A 17,140-nucleotide genomic window follows, 5' to 3' on the forward strand; every position below is an offset into this window, starting at 1 on the left:
ACTAGTTTAATCTCATCTATGATAGGAACTGAAAATCTCCCTATCATTATTATGGCAGGGTTATGAGTTCCGAAGCAGGTGTTTGGTATGTCAGCAGAGGAAGTTGCCTCAAACAAACACAGGCCTTAGACAAACCAATTCACAGTCCAAGTGTTATTCAGTATAGGCCATGTTCTGATTCGTGGCGTTTTTAACATGCCACCTCCCTGTTGAACCTTAATAGTGCTGGTCACGTTCCTATTTGAGGGTGTTATTACTTATTAGACATGAGACCCCCTGTTCAACCTATGCAGATTTTGACATATGGCATTGCACTTTCATGTAGTATACGAATGTGTACTCAAGTGCTCCTTGATAATTTGACATGGTTGATAGTGGGGGAAGTAGTAATCAGTGGAGACATGGAGTCAGTATAATAGACACTACGAAATTTCTTGGTTCTATGACATGACATCTATGGTACAGGGAACAGGTTTTCCAATGCAAGGCTCAAACTTTTACGGGTTTAGTTCAAGCTAAAGGGTAATGTATGTATATCTAGGTACTACACAGTGTTTCAAAAAAAAATGTTTATTTATTCTAAAATTAATTTTATCTAAAATTGTCCAACACCTATACTACTACAAATATTGACATCTTTTAGGAAACTATACGGTAAGCAATAGGTATGAGTTGGCTTATGAAAATGAAATGCATATATAAGATTGCTATGATCCCATTCGAGTGTATGAAATATAAAACTGCTGGAGATATATACTACATACCCCCCCTATGAAAAAGAAGCACAAGCATTGTGTCTGGAGTGCAGATTGGCATGGGCATTCACTCGTTACAGTCTTACAGATATTCTATACTACACATCCTTCGACTGCATTACAGCTCAGTAACTTCATTTTCCACATATTTAGACTGTTGTTCAATTGTTAGACCAACCACGAGATGGGTATGAATCCAAGGACCAAGAGTTAGCCAGCATAGCAAGTCAAAAGCAAGTCTGTTGGATTCTCTCTTAAGCCAAGCCAGCCAAGAATTCACCCCCGTCTCACACTCCCGTACTAAATTAGAAAAGTAAATATGAGTTTTCTATTTTGGGGCACTTTTGTTTATCAGCCTAAGTTTGTACTCGCTCGTATTTTGTTACAGGAATAAAAAGACTATGCTTGTGTTGCACGAAAGAAAATTAGTCACAACTAAAAAAATTTAGAGAACTTTGTTACAAGAAATGTGGATTCCAGAAAGAATTTATGAAGCCATGACAATGGATACTCCGTCTGGAAACAGTTTGCTGGAAGAATTTGAATGGTGGAAGCTAAACTCAATCGATACAAAGATTAACTCCAAGCAAAATGATGAGCACTTTCCTCGCATATTAAGTGCATCCATGATGCAGGACCTGCAGAGCATGTGTCCACATCTAGTTGAACGCTCTCCTTAATTGTATCCGTTTCACACCAAGCGCTCAAACCTAATCTTCCTGCTGGTGGAATCCAATCCTTGTTGTGTCTGCAGTGTCATCTCTGCGACTGTTGTTGCTTTCTCTCATTGGACCTATGCACACTGACCACAAAACTTCACTGCCCGCTGGTAGAATAAAATTAAATGCTTCTTGTGCCTGCAATGTCATCTCTGCATGAGGATAACAATTACAAAAGGTGTTAAACTGCCGATCTTGTTCTTCATCTTAGTCTCTATGGAACTTAGTACAACATGGAAATAGACGAGAAAGGATGCAGTCTTTGAGTACTACGCTAAGAATCTCAGAAAGAATGGACCACGATTGATTTTAAGTTTATGCCTGGAGATTGCTACCAAGTACTAACCATTAAAGAACTTCATCAAATAGGGGAAATTAATCTTTGTGGTACATTAAGTATCAAACTTAACTAAAACGCTCAATAACATGATAACTACTTAATTAATCATGAGTATTGTTTGAGAAGCCTTGGGCCAGGAATCAAAACCTCAGAAAGGTTTCTTGGCATAGGAAAGCAAATCATGCACGCCACCTTAAGCCCGCGCTGCGCCTGTACGAACCTGTTAAGTGCAATGAAAACATATTAGAATCATTTAGTCAACATTCATGAGAGAATGAGAGAGAGAGTGCAGAGTTTCAATCATTAAAGGAGGAAAAAAAAACGAAATACAGATCTAAGTAGCATAAAAGAAATACAGTTGGAACTCTGGTGACACAACTACACATTCATAAACCAGTTCTAGACAAGATTAGGCAGCAGTTAATGAACCAATTTGGAAAGTACAGGTTGAATGTAATAACATTGAAAACTCAAGTAAAAGAAAATGAATTGTGAAGCCAAATTTTCTGATGCATACAGCATTATTTACACCCTAAAACTCCCTCTCAAATCTTTAACACTGTTGGTAACTTGGTATGACCACATTTTCCAATAATTTTCTACATGGCTAGATCTCAAAAGAGGGTTGCTAACTTGCTATACACTTTTTACCAAATTGAATAGTTAAAAACAATCATAAGTATATATCATAGTTTATCATCGGAAATATGGCTTAATATGCAGGTGCAACTAGCAAAGTTGGTAAAACCTTTGGGTGATGATACTAGTGGTCTGGGCTTCAAACCCCGCCAGCATCAATGAGTTAATGATCACGTTTAGAAACAGGCTTGCCAATCAGAATTTTTTTTTTAATAATAATGGCTTAATACAACAGACTTACTTCACTTCTTTAGTACTAATTTCCTAATTCTTTGAGGTACTCTATTTTGGACTGCTTGAGTACTGTTTCTAACACCCTCTGCGTTAACAAAGTCGTGGAATACTGAGAACTTAAAAATCAGAAGAACAAAGGATCAGACGGGCATTGCGTAGGAGGGAGGAGGGAAAGTGAGAGAGGTCATCCTCTTGATACTATAACGGGAAGATAAGAACAGGGTAATGATGGAACATTAATCAGCTGTCAGAACCGGTTAGCAGTAACGGGTAGAGAGGTGGGTACTGTTTGTGCCTTTTTTATGCATGGCTGGAGCAATGCAATGGTCGTGAATTGGGATGGAGTGAGGTCTACTAGGGGGTGAGGGAACCGAAGTGGTTATAAATTAGTATTATAGTGCTTCAGATAGAGAGAAGTGGGAAAACAAACAAAAGACGGCAAGAAAAGAGCTGTAATGTGAAACAGCAGAATTAGTCCCTGCTTCTCTCTCTCATTAATGTGAAAAGAACATTAATGTGAAACAAAAGTGGGGTTTGGAGCACCTTTTCAACATTTTTAGGCTGCTCTCTCTCTCTCAACAATATGATATAGTTATTTGACATTTCAAGCAATACTCAACACTTTCAGAATTTTAACAAATATTTTGGACCTTGAAACTTTATCAGCCAATACTCACTTTCTCTTACTCGTAAAAGTGGATAATTTTTTATAATTATTAACTGTTCATTTATATTTAAACTTCAGACTTCATTGGACAATTTTTACCACAGGACTATTTATACTGGGAAAGGAGTGATCATTGTCTCAAGCCACATACCTCCCAGCAGCTCAACTTGCAACAGCAAGGTCCGGAAATGTGCTACACACATTGCTTATTAGAATAGTACTGTGATTCACATAGTCAGCAACAAAATGAAGGTGAACTACATGCACCAATTGCTCCTTAAGCAGTTAAGCCTAATCTTACCACTCAATTAAATCTTCATTTTATATGGGGTGAAACAGCATTACAATAAAGACATTGGCAACCATTCCGCTTATACTGTTATTTTTTCTGGTAGCACTGCATATTGTCCAACCGTTGTTCACGTTAATTCTAAACTCCCCCGTATAGAATTTATTTTACAAACAACCGATCTAGCATGCCACAAAAGGTACTGCAAAGAAGAAGGATATAAAGCATTCCTTAGTAGGATATAGAGAAAGGATAAGGGTGTTCCATATTCTCATATTATGTGCTCTATCCTATCATGTATTCCAAATGGAAGGCCTATTCATATCAGATGTTTTTTTGCAAGTACATAAGAGTTACAATAGTAGATAGTTTGTCAACAAATAAAGAAAAAGTGTAGCATATTGAGATCAGATGCCCATTTTTTTCTTCTGCAAGCAACTAAGAACTACTATTTTCTTTGCAAGCAAAGAAGTACAATTCTTGATAGCTTGCGAACTAAAAGTAAAGGTACAGAACCTGTGCATACATGTAGATTTAAGGTTATTTGACTCAGTACATCAAGGCAAACCATGTCGATGAGATTGTAGAATGTGAAATAAAACAATTAATGGAGCATACCTCCAGCCATAGTACACTCGACCATAATAGCTTGTGAGCTGATTCAACCGAGGGTGCACCAAGATCTTGGAATCCTTGTTTGACAGCTTGCATTGTGTATGAAATAAACTTTAACACACAACCTTTGTCTGCCACTGCCCCAACAACTCCCTGAGCAACCTTACGCTTTGATGTATCTCCCAAGTACCACGCATCACTACCTTTTGTCATAGCCTCAAGGGACCCCATGCCTCTGTACTTCTTTACTTGATGACCACCCTGGTTAAAGAATGGCATGTCAAGAAATATAATCATGACTTGAACAGATTTAAGTCATTTAACAATAAAATAAATAACATTTTAATAGTGTGAAAGGTGGACCGCCTCCCTAATTTAGTACATTCCTTACCGAGTTCAATATTAGTAGATCCAGATTGTGATGTCAAAAGTGGGCCTCGTCCTACTAATTGACAAGGCATTGGTGAACACAAACACAAAGCCCTAGCATGCTCAATCACAGAACTAGATAAATGAATGAAAGCTAATACACATAAACCTGTTATATGTCAGTATCTTTTGTCAGAGTACAGTCTGAGTAGCTTACACACAAAAAAGGAGGGAATCATTTGCAGAGACGACAAGCTGTGTACACCACGACGCGGAAATTATATCAGATTATCAAAGAAGGCAAGTGGTGTACACTGCATGTCAGTTGCACATCAAAAATGACGTTTGAACTTGACAAAACATGGTTTTCTTTCGATTTACTTTAAACCTGCCAAACCGTGATTTGACTAAGGTTCCTTTGCACGCCTACGTTACTAAAGGTGGTATTGTCACAATGGTCATGCCTCGACCTACACTTTTAAGTAAATTTATATACTCTCATCCGATGAAATTCATACTTTCACAATTCATATGTCCGATAACACCCCCCACGAAAAACAACAAAGAAACAGATAACTTAGAGGAAAAGACTATCTATGAAGAAAGAAGTAAACATCTTCATCAATATTTAGCTAGACCACCTTTCTAGATCGCTAATCTGTAACAAATCCTTAATTTAAAAGCTACACGACCATTTTTTTTGTATACCAGTAAAATTGATATGATGCATCGCACCAAAACATATGCTTAGCATATACCTGACTTTCATAAACTCCAGGTGCCTCATTGGGGTCATTGCTACCAGCTAAGAAACTTCCCATCATTACGGTAGATGCACCTAGTATCAACGCCTTAACAATGTCACCCGAGTTTGCAATACCCCCATCAGCAATCACAGGGATGCCTTGCTTTAAAGCAATGGATGGAATCCTGTACACTGCAGTTGCCTAAAAGAGTTTAAAAGAAACACTCAGCATGTCAAAATACTGAACGTAGCCCGGTGGAAGAAAAATATGTCTACTTCATATCCACAATTGTATCCCATGATACTCCATTGATGAAAAATTGAAAAGTTGATATTCAAGTGAGGAGGACTTTTGTCCTTGCACTTAGATACATATGTCAGAAAAATTAGAAGATAAAACAAAATAAGTGGGAGTGAGATAGCTAGTAATCGAAAAGATCTGGAACAAAAAACAAAAAGGACTTTACCGACTCCATTAATATGGGATTAAGGCAAGGATAATGATCAGATCATAACACCGACCACTTGGAGACAAATGTTGCTGGAAAGTCTTATAATCATTGCCAAAATGCATTTGGATTCATATGTTGGTTGCAGTAACAACCAATTTAAAGCTATCTAATGGGCAAAACAGGAGATCTCACACTCACACCATTTGATCTTGCAAGATCTGGACTATGCTTTTAGCATTTTGAGTACACCCTTTTGAGTGCAACTTGTGAACAAGTTTTACACGAATCGTAATGTTACTAATTTCCCTTTTAGACTTCTCACCTGAAATTATTAGAAGATTGGACTCCTAAAAAATATTGAGTTGAAAAAGATACAGCTTGTATGTGTCTGACTGCCAGCCTTCAGGGAGCATGTTAAATGTTGAACAGTGTCACTCAATAGTAAAATTTATAGCTTAGTAACTTTTATGCTTGTTTTCAGAAATTTACACAAAAGACTTGATATTTCTCATTATTCTTAATTTATTGATATTCTTAATTTAATTTTACATATGAAAACAAGCTTGACAAAAATTAGAACTTTCATTTAGTTTGTAACACACTAACATTATTAGATAGAAGTGAAAGTAACGGTCTATATAAATATTTACATTAACTGGTCCTGAAGTAAAGGCTACCGTGTAAGCATGAACTGCGCCCAGATATTCCAAATACTTCAGCTTGCAAATGTTCCAGCAAAAGAGCAAGCATGATATTTTCAACAATGTTTGTCGAGTTACACATGTTTCAAAAACATTTATATAATCAGAAACTTCACATAATGATGCAATTGTGAAAAATAACTAGCTAAATCAAATATGCATACATATGCATAAAATACCTAAGGCAGCATCTTGGTGTAGTTCTCCTTTTATTACAGTTTTTATTTTCAGTCAAAACATGTCACCTTTCTACCGATGCATACAAGCTCATTCTCTTGCAAGTGATCTCTGCTTCATCAATCACGTTTTCCCATCGTGGAGCGAGATTGCTTTCACATTCTTTAACTATAGCACTCTGTTTATCAGTCATTTTTCCTCGCCATTGTCTAGGTTGAATCTTATCGCATTCTCTTATCAAGGATTGTTGCTAGTCAGAGATGCCCTGCATTCTCTCTTTTGAGAACGACGGCGTTCTCTTCTAAGGCCAACTGTTCATCAATCATATTCTTTTTAAGTTTTCAATAATTGATACACTGCCATTCACTTTGTATGAAATCGAGCCATCAGCCACAATGTTCTGATTCATGATTCTTCTATTTGAACTGGAAAAAATTGCAAGTTTAATATCCTTTCAAATTCTAAAGGGATAGACTACAGTGTAGAGGTTCCAAGCTAATTTAAGTAAAGCACGAAAGAAAGTAAGAAATTGAGTAGAATTATAATCGTAACCACCAGAACCTAAAAGAATATACTCAAATGTCTGTGCCAACAGCCCAAAACTAAAAGAAACGTAAGCTTTAACAACTAGAGACCTACCAAACAGTTACAAAAGAGCTCTAATACAACAGGAGGAAGGAAAGCTAGTTGAAAGTAATTTCCAAAACCAAACCAAACATCATACATGCAGCAAGAGATTTTTTTAAAAAACTTGATTACTGAAATGTTTTTGAAAACATCCCCGCGACATTATTTTTTTTGCAGAAACTGGTATGTGTCCATAGCACTTAATTTTTTTTTGTATATTGATGGTGTTTATGCAACATTGTGTTGCAAGTTTTCAATAACTGTCTACTCCCTACTTAAGCAATTGGTGTGGGATGACATGAATTCGACGGCGGTTAGATGGTGAGCATTGCAGGTGATTCACCAACTCCAAGAAATGAGTTCAGCCAAATTCTATATCCATATTTTGGTGACTATGTTGTTAGTGAAATGTGATTGACTTATGTACTAATTACGTTAGTAAGCAATTTGGACAAAATTTAAATGACAGCAAAAATAGCAATGTAATCAATAGGATTAAGAACTTGCCCACTATTGAAGTAGCCTCTTTTCTTGTCAGAAACAAACTTGGGTCGTCTGAAACTTGACTCTCTAGTATAAGATTATCCACTTCCCCTGCCACATTATTTACAAAAAAAAAAAAAAAAAAATAAACAAATAGTAATCATCGATACTGACCCTAAGAATGCCAAACAACATAATACATTTACAATCAAGATGACTAGAGTAAACCAAGCATCCATGTTAAAGATTTGTGTTCATGTCTGCGTAAAAATGGAGTTCAAAACTAGGACGGCTGAGCATAATGATGTACTATTTTATACAAGTCAAATAAATACATAGAATTTGAAATACTATTATTTAAACTACAAGGGAAGCAAAGAATCTATTTGACTTACTATCTTGATGTGGTAACATACTGTTTTGACTCAGATTATGTCTCCTTTCTCTTGTACGCAAACGATCTCGTTCCCTTTGAAGGGATCTCTGCTCATCAGTGGTATTTTTTCTGCGTAGTCTACGGAGATTGGTTTCACGTTCTCTCACTAAGAATCTCTGTTCATCAGTCATGTTATGTCTCCGTTGCCTACGGAGATACGTATCCCGTGCTCTTACCAACAATCGTCGCTCATTACTCATGGATTGTCTCCATCTTCTTTTACGAACACGATCACGATCACGATCACGTTCTCTTTCTAAAGCCATGGCTTCATCAGTCATATCACTTGTACTTGCCAAGAGCAAAAAAGAAAACTTATTTCCGTTGGGAAGAAACTAGAAATTGAAAACTAACAAATAAGAAACTCACAGTCGTTGTTGCTCATTAAGTTGGAATTTGTTTAGAATGAAAAGAACGAGTTGGTCTCTGATAAAAGATTTCTTGTCAGATAAATCAACTCCGAAATCTTCTTCTAACTTGCGGCGCAAGACATTCGTAGTTGTGGTGTTCAAGTCGGATGCACCTAGAAACTCACCAACACGGTTCATAATCTCCCAATCCGTTACCATCTTTCTTCTATCTTCTTCAGTTCTTCTGTATGGAATGATGATGATGAAGCCTTATAATAAACTCAGTGGGCTTTCCAGTTTTACTCCAAAAGCCCATTTCATACAAGCCCCACAAATTTTCTTGATAGCCAAGACCCAGAATTCTAACATTTTACTGTTTTTTGTTTGGGCTCTATCACTAAAAGTAAAGCAAAATATCAATGTAAATATGATCTTCCAAAAACCCTTTCGCAAAACCTTTTATAATAATATATATATATAATTTTAAGAGTCTGCTCCACATATAGAAAATAAATTATACATAGAGAGTGCAGTGTAATAGGGGATTAAGAAGTTTTGATTGAATCGATCACTTCATTTCTCGAGAAGTCGAGGCATCACTGCTGGAGGTGGACGGGTCGATTCCATAGGTACTTGTATACTCTGCACTTCCTTCCAAGGCAATCTTTCTGAATTTCTTCATGTCCTCGTTATATTGTCTCGTATTGTACTCTGAACTTATGGTTGAGCTGGAGCTTTGGGTAGCAGCTCGTACTCCCTCGTTCAAGTCTTCCAATGACGCATCACCTTCCAATGAACGTACAATCTGCACGGAGTTCACTAATTTATATACTCTAGTATATTTGTACACATAAAACTGGCCTGGGTTATTTGGATCTTGTACCTGACTCATTCTTGGACGCCTTTTCGCGGAATGACGAATGCTTGCGGAAGCACATGCTATCATGCGTGCCATTTCGTTATTGTTATATTCATTTTCCAAGCGCGGATCAACTAGCTCCTCATAGACACCATCCCCCAATGCACTCGTCATGATAGGCCTTGCCTGCCCTCCACATACACGGGATTTAGAAACAGCTAGAAAACACAAAACATGAACCCTTTTTGCTTCCAGGTATAGATCCCTACATGCATCAAAAGCCTATGTGTTTGTATGTGTTATAAGAAAATGGCAAGAGCGTACCCAATCTACTAAGCTGTCATCCATGTATTTATTAGAAGTATCCACTGGTCGTCGTCCAGTTATTAATTCCAACAGCATTACACCGAAGGAAAAGACATCAGATTTCTCAGTAAGTTTGCCACTGGATGCATATTCAGGAGCTAAATACCTGCATTCATATCAACAGTGAAAACCAAAAACTGTTAATGTTTTCTTCTTTTCTGTGCTTTATTTATAAATTATATGCAATGTTCTCACTTCTTACCCAAAAGTACCCATGACACGCGTTGACACATGAGTGAAATTGTCTGCAGAAAGTTTAGCCAGTCCAAAATCTGCAACCTAATTCAACCATTGTATAAACTGTTGTATAAAAAATGTTGTATATGGATTCCTCCCCTATATATATATATATATATATAGAAACCCTGTGTTACCAATACATATACTTTGAATCAAACATTGCTGGCTGAACACTTCTATCAAACACGCTCAATTTTTGTCACACAGGAGAGATTAACGTACCATGGCTTCATAACTATTGTCCAGGAGAATATTGGCAGCTTTAATATCGCGATGGATAATGCGTGGGTGGCCTGCACGTATAAATAATAAGTGGATAGATACATACTTACATAGAGATTGTGCAAAGAGAGAATTTATGACAAATAATGACTTACAATCTTCATGAAGGTATGCAAGCCCTTTTGCAGATCCGACTGCAATCCTGAGCCTCTGAGACCAATCTAAAGGGGGGTTCTTCACTGGAATCAGTAATAACCATATTTAGAGTTCAATGGCAATACCCTCTTAGTTTGTTCCTTAGAAACAGTATATACTGCCCAATATAAGAGTAACACAAGTGTCAACTACATAACATACCATGAAGGTGATGTTCCAAGGTTTTATTTGGAACAAATTCATAGACCAACATCCTCTGCCCGCCAGCTATACAATATCCAACAAGTGACACGAGGTGACGATGATGGACACGGCTAATGATGTCAACCTCAGCCTGAAACTCACGCTCTCCCTGTCCGCTACCTAACTTGAGACTCTTAACTGCTACCACCTTGCCATTAGGCAAGATGCCCTTGTGCACAAACCCAAATCCACCTTGACCCAGTACGTTGGCCTGAGTAAACCCATTTGTTGCCGCCGCTAGCTCCTCGTAGCTGAATGTGCTCTTATTAAATCCTAAGGTGAGGTTTGGCGATACAGGATTGGCTGCATGATGTGGGTCTGAGAAAGTTGAACTCATATCACCGCTACTGATCACTTGAGGAGGTGTAGGAGTATGTCCCCAGCCTCCAGTTGGTCCGTATCCTGGAGGTGTTGGTGGAGTTCCCTTATGGCTCTGTTCAATGGACTGCTGGCCGTACCAATTTGGATTGTGTGGGTTATCATAATAGTTACCGCCTGCTTAAAAATATTAGCAGTGGCATTTCAACAAGACAATACTATTACTTCTGTTGCGGGCGAAATTATTTCACATTAAAATTGCAAAAAAACATAAAATGAGCCAAAAACTATTACTTCCGTTGCATTCTTTGCATATAATGTATTATGGTACTAAAACCATGAGAGTCCAAAACACTTCTACTTCAACATAAAACTACTCTGCGTAGTCGACACGAAAAAATTGATTGGACGAAACAAATGTTTATTCTCCAAGGACACCATGGATTCAGGTAGCAGTTCCAACTACTTAAAGTGCTTTTGTTGCTTCTGAATTCTCTGCAATTAATTATTTCTGAACTGATAAATTACTTCAAGGACTTTAATGTGAAGCATGTGCATGTGAGTTTCATGAGTTAAAAGATACAATCAATTGTTAACATTGGTAGATATATACAGATGAACTGTGATTACCTCTGTGTCCACCACGAGAAGGGTCTGCATAGTATTGCATTGGATCATGTGGCCAAGTCTTCTGCTTCTTCTTCTTCTTTGTAGCACAAATTATCCATATGACAGCTATAAGAATCACAAATGCACCTGCTGCTATGATTGCTGCTATTACTCCCGGTGGTAGGACATCAGAAGAAGGCACAGGAGCGAGAGGTGGGGTATTCTTATCTGGGGACGGCTTGTCACTGGACGAAGGTGGCTTACGCGGTGTAGGCTGTGGAATTGAATCTGGAGGAGTGGATGGCGCTTTGGGTGGTGGAATAGTTTCTCTTGATGTAGGAGGAGTAGGAGTGTCCTTTGGTGGTAAAAGGGATGGTGGTGGTGGTTTTGCTTCCTGTGGAGGTGGGGGTACTGTACCTGTTGGTGATGGAGGTGGTGGTGGTGACAATGGAGGGGGTGGAGATGAAGTACTATTTTTGGTTGGCGTCAAAGCAGGAGGTGGTGATTCTTCTTTTGTTGGAGGTGGAGGTGAAGAAGATGGAGGTGGCAAATTTTCTTTTGGAGGTTCAGGTGTTTCTTCTACTGGAGGTGGTGGTGACAATTCTTTTGGATCTGGAGGTGGTTCTTTTTGAGTTGGTGGAGGTGGCGACTCTGTTTGTGAAGGCGACGTAGAAGGTGGCTGGGTTTCAGCCACTGGTGAGGAATCCATTTCTGCTTATATTTATTTCACACAAAACATATAGATGTCCACCCTTCTTAGATGTGCTCTTCTAAGCATTCATTTTGAGAACCCTGAAAACGTTAGAAAACATCACATTCTTCTTCTTGTGTTGAAACATGACTTAAAAAAGAGAAAAAGAAAAATGACCAAATATGGTGGCAGACATTAAATGTTTTTATGTTGTTATCTCTTTGTGTGTATACCCGAGTGGGTTATGTTCATGAGTTTCTCATGATTGTAAGGCTTAGAGCCTAGTATTATTGTAGTGAAGATTCTCCCTCTAATTATCATACTCTTAGGGAGGTATGTAACTCTTTGAAGTTTAATCAACAGGTAGGGGTCTGCCTCAACCCCGTAACCTTTTCAAAAAAATAAAAATAAAAATAAAAAATAGAATTTAATTATATCTAGAAGGCTCATGCATGCAAATTTAATAAGAAATGAAGTCATTGATGGACAGTAAAGAAAGTACCTGTGTTAAGAATATGTCGATAAAAATGAAAGGGTTCTCAATGGAGAAGAAGAAGAAGAAGAGATAGAAATTGTTGCATGAGAAGTCCAATATCGGCAAACAAAGCAAAGGTGGGGGATCAATCAAGGCAATCCAATCTTCGGTGTGTAAGGCCAAAAAATGGTTTTGTTCAAATTTATCTATATTTAACATTGTTCCTATCTTTTTGGAGTGTCAATGTTTGTTTACCCAGAATAAGCAAAACAAAACAGAAAGGATGAGTAGTTCCTAAGTTGTAGGAAATCCAAATAGTCAGATTCATCATAGTATAGGACAAAAAAGGTAATAATACGTAGTAGACAGCTTAGGATCCTTCCCATTTTCTAACATTCTTCTTCAACTTTCTCCCTCATCATCTCACCCATGGCCAAGGACACTACTAAAAATGCCAAACGTTTCTTACTCAGCCCCTACACTCGTCCAGCGACAGTAACAAATGCTTGACAACATATCAATACTACGATGAAATAGTTTTAATATTTTGAGCACATTTTTGAACTTGTCTTTGGTTTTATTCATTTTCAAAACCTAGATAATAATCGATTATTTGATGCAATGCTGCAAGTTTCGGTTACAATGTGAGTATGTAGCTCTGTGGAGGGCTTAAATTCAATCACCCTAAGTGTGTTTTCTTTGTTTATGTGCAACTGCTGGTGCCATTTGATGATTTGAGCGTTCAATGCTTGTTTAGTTATTCGAAAGCAAGCATTGTTTGTAGGGAAGAGAAAACATAGACAAATGTGTGGGAATTGTCAAGGACAATACTGAAAAAGACTTTTTGGAGATGTATTGTTGCGTGAAATGTTTCTCAAAAATGACGTCTAAATAGGCACTGATCTTGCAAGTTCAAATGCGATGGATGAACATTCAAAGTGGTGGTGCATAGTGTAGAGTAGCTGTACGCCTGTAGTGCTGTATACCATCTGGAACATCTCTCGACAGACGACAGTGAAGGCTATACAGACCAGGAAAACCCTCGGTACACTCCCCACTATTTATTGATGCCCCTCAAAACTTTGCAATTGGGTACCAGCCTTTGCTTTTAGAAGGTCAACACTAGTAGAATTTCGTTTTGATCCCAATGTATCATATCTGGAAGTTCTCTGTATGTCTCAGCAGCAATTGCAAAAAAAATGAAATCTAACGGGTGAGAAAATCGTAAGTCATAACTTCCGCCCCGTCGGCAAAGGTTACTTATTTGCTAAGACTCTCTAATGCCTAAGGTTTGAATAGAGTCTGGGAACACGGATCTTCAGACTTCTAGAAAGTACCTCTGAGTCTGAGATTCAGCCAATGATGCCAAAATTTCAGACTTTCGGTTCTGAAATCCAAAAGACAAGGGCATGCATTGGCTTCATTAGGTTGCCCGTTCTAGGTCAAGAGTTTGTAAGCACCGATCGAGCAAGCAGCAAACTACGGTGTTTGTATGGCACCTGCCCCCCAATTCCTTTTCCAGGAACTTGAATCAAAGAGTTGGGAACATGAATCCTTCATGTCCATTGCTTTCCCCATGCAGATTGAAGAGAAAACTAAGCATTGGTTACAAACTGAGCACCGTGATGAGAATTGGTTACTTTGCCACTACTCTTACTGAGGTTTATGTATCTAAGTCTACTCCCGACCAAATCTATTGCAAAATGTCAAAACTAAGCAAGCGCAGATTGGCAGATAGTAGAAGTGGGAAAGCGGTTCAAGATGTGCAATCACTGCAAGATTGTGGGGTATCTTACGATGGGATATCATAAGCTCAAAAGTGTGATAAAACCTCCTAACACATACAAAGCTGTAGTAGTTGATTTTGCACCACCTCCGGAAAATGATGAAACTTTTGCTCCAGGCAAAAAAGAAGAGAATGAAGACAGCCCGCAGAGAGAACTCTCCAACCAAGCCAATAGCGTTTGGAAAGTTACGAATAAAGAGGTACAAAGTTATGAATAAAGAGGTACGGACATCTTAGCAGGCATACCAAATTTGTAACTCCTGGAAACTTGGACTCATGAAGCTGATAAGGTTTTATGTTGCTGATGAAGCTAAGGATGTATCAATTCATGAACTTGATATAATACTAATGCTGCCGAAGAAGCTAATGATGCACTGACACATGTTGCTGATGATGCTGATGCACAAAATGGAAAACACAAACAAATCTCAGATCAGAGGGAGAGTGCAGATTTGGATTAACTTACTGAGTACAACTGGGGCCCTAACTCAGTAGTGGAGCTAGAACATTCTTTGCTTGTACCATGCACATAGATATAGCGTGGCTTAATCTGAATGATTTTGTAACCTGCTATAGTTTCACAATATTGTTAAGTAAATATCTAAATGATATGCAAGTAATGGTAGGAGACTAAACTGAATAAGTTTTCAACCCATATTGACATCATAAGTTTTTTGTGCAACAGATAGAAGTGCTAAAAGTGCTATTAATCAGCTCCTTTGAATCATAACAATGTTTTGTTCTATTACACAAGTCCTTTTGCTTTTATTTGAATCAGAGTTTGGCCTTGCACCATTTAAAAAATCAAACATAAGAATGACTTTTACATTTTCTACACACAATCAGAAACTGACCTAAACTTCAACTTGTATTTGTTGCGGTCCATGTTCTGGTTTCAAGAATCCAATCCCTTCCTTCTCGTCATACCGTCTTCTTCTTTTCTGAGGCAACGGTTTCGCCGACAAAACATGCAACTCCGAATTGCTATCAATCTCCAACACCTGAGGCAATCCATCACCACACCCTTTGGACATACCAACATCAATCCGAATCGCCCTGTTATCGCAAACACCATTAATTCCCGTCTCTTGAATGGTATGACCCATTATCATTCTCTTCGCACCCGGTATAGTATCCAGTACATGTTGCAAAGCCAAACAATCGCAGACCTGATCAGAAAATTTCCTCGACCAAACAACCGAATCACCCCCTTTAACAAATCCCGGAGCTACCCTCCTTTTGGACCCATTAATCCAATCACTAACCTCTTCATTTATCCGTTCCAATCCATACGACACATGATTTAAAAGCAACCCACCATGAACAAACACGGAATCTCCAATAACCAACACAGTCGAATTTTGTGAGAAAAATCTAGTAGAAATCGGACCATTAGGACGCAATGCAGCAACCCTAGCTCTAAACCCCTCATGAAACTCTCTCTTAACACGCGGAAACGTTTGAGGAACCCCTTGAAAAATATCCTTATTTACAAAACAATCATCAAATAAACTTTTCATCGAGATTCCAATACGATACCAATCAGCCCAAGCTTTAAACTCATTAAAACCAGAAACAGTAACATACCTAAAATCCCCATCAATATTCATAACCTCATGATTACCATTCATAGTTAAAATAGAGCCACCATGTCTGAACGCTTCCCTTTTTAACTTTTCAAGAAAGTAAAGTATCTTGAGCTCATCCCCACCACGATCGAGTACGTCACCAATCTGGACAACAGTAGTATCACCACCAATCCAGCTGTCAGCCTCGTTTATCAACCCAGCTATTTTCAAAGCTTCTTTTGATTTCTTCAAGTCTCCATGTAAGTCCCCGACTGCCACCAGACGATTAGGGGGTGTAGGAATTCGAGTGGGTATTTTAGGATTTCGATTTGGGCTTCGGTTTTCGGGTAAAAGGAATAACCCGCTAACGGAATAGTCTATGAAGGTGTCGATGAATGAGGTCAGATGGGCAGGTAGACCAGCACACGACGACGACAAGGAGGTGTCCATTTTTTATTTTTTATTTCATAATGAATCCAGACTAGGCCTCAAAACTAATATTTCCAAGTAACTAAACTGAAATTTCGGACGATATTTATGTGTTGGTTTTTTAAAGACTAGGGTATGTCCGTGCATACGACCCATGAGACCTCAACACGCCTGCCGCCAAACTCGTTGTGACTTGCGCAAAGGCGTCTGGCGCGTGTTTTGTTTTTTCGCACGAAACAAAGACGTCAGCGCCTTCGAGTTAGGCCCAGCCAGCGCGCCGCGCATCTAAACAACTTGTCACAAAGACAAGGCCCGAATTGCCCATTATCCATAAGCCCAATAACATCAATTGGGTTGAACCAATCAAAGCACTACGTCCAAATTTGGATGCCCAACAGTTTATAAGCCCAAATTTTGGCTGATTTTTGGATGCCTACCCCCACTATTACAATTTTTTTTTAATTGAGCCCATGCTCATGGTTCCAAGCCTATAAAATATTCAACCCATAAAAATTTTGTCAAATGTTGACTTTTTTGTGTGGGGGTGGGTGAGGTGAGAAAAACTGTTTAACTCACCCCA

The 17,140-nt window shown here is 38.4% G+C and overlaps 3 protein-coding genes across 6 annotated transcripts; all 3 read right to left on the minus strand.

The window, feature by feature from the left end:
• Window positions 1-1,180: 1,180 nt before the first annotated feature.
• On the minus strand, window positions 1,181-7,828 carry LOC147496267 (inosine-5'-monophosphate dehydrogenase 2-like). Of its 2 annotated transcripts, XR_015194596.1 has the most exons (7): window positions 6,502-7,825; window positions 5,386-5,574; window positions 4,262-4,519; window positions 3,656-3,845; window positions 3,506-3,547; window positions 1,962-2,034; window positions 1,181-1,626 (listed from the first exon to the last, which is right to left on the minus strand). XR_015194596.1 is itself a non-coding variant. In XM_086559266.1 (5 exons), exons 2-4 carry the CDS (start codon window positions 5,449-5,451, stop codon window positions 2,008-2,010), a joined length of 351 nt encoding a protein of 116 aa, XP_086415392.1. In that variant the 5' UTR covers window positions 5,452-5,574; window positions 6,502-7,828; the 3' UTR covers window positions 1,181-1,626; window positions 1,962-2,007. The 2 variants fall into 2 exon arrangements, 1 of the variants encoding a protein (XP_086415392.1); XM_086559266.1 differs by lacking the exons at window positions 3,506-3,547; window positions 3,656-3,845 and having other exon boundaries at window positions 6,502-7,828.
• A 647-nt stretch (window positions 7,829-8,475) lies between these two features.
• On the minus strand, window positions 8,476-15,141 carry LOC147496268 (proline-rich receptor-like protein kinase PERK15). 3 transcript variants are annotated; one of them, XM_086559263.1, is made up of 10 exons: window positions 15,030-15,141; window positions 11,633-12,403; window positions 10,643-11,182; window positions 10,441-10,524; window positions 10,286-10,356; window positions 10,026-10,102; window positions 9,782-9,929; window positions 9,482-9,643; window positions 8,618-9,403; window positions 8,476-8,539 (listed from the first exon to the last, which is right to left on the minus strand). In XM_086559263.1, the coding sequence occupies exons 2-9, from the start codon at window positions 12,318-12,320 to the stop codon at window positions 9,167-9,169; spliced, it is 2,007 nt and encodes a 668-aa protein (XP_086415389.1). In that variant the 5' UTR covers window positions 12,321-12,403; window positions 15,030-15,141; the 3' UTR covers window positions 8,476-8,539; window positions 8,618-9,166. The 3 variants fall into 3 exon arrangements, with proteins under 3 accessions (XP_086415389.1, XP_086415388.1, XP_086415390.1); XM_086559262.1 differs by lacking the exon at window positions 15,030-15,141 and adding an exon at window positions 12,805-12,944; XM_086559264.1 differs by lacking the exon at window positions 15,030-15,141 and adding an exon at window positions 12,805-12,943 and having other exon boundaries at window positions 10,643-11,179.
• A 110-nt stretch (window positions 15,142-15,251) lies between these two features.
• Window positions 15,252-16,634, minus strand: LOC147496269 (Calcineurin-like metallo-phosphoesterase superfamily protein). Its single transcript, XM_086559265.1, has one exon. The coding sequence runs from the start codon at window positions 16,579-16,581 to the stop codon at window positions 15,418-15,420; it is 1,164 nt and encodes a 387-aa protein (XP_086415391.1). The 5' UTR covers window positions 16,582-16,634; the 3' UTR covers window positions 15,252-15,417.
• Window positions 16,635-17,140: the final 506 nt, after the last annotated feature.

The sequence above is a fragment of the Coptis chinensis genome, chromosome 5 (assembly GCF_015680905.1).
Source record: "Coptis chinensis isolate HL-2020 chromosome 5, ASM1568090v1, whole genome shotgun sequence".
Lineage (NCBI taxonomy): Eukaryota > Viridiplantae > Streptophyta > Magnoliopsida > Ranunculales > Ranunculaceae > Coptis > Coptis chinensis.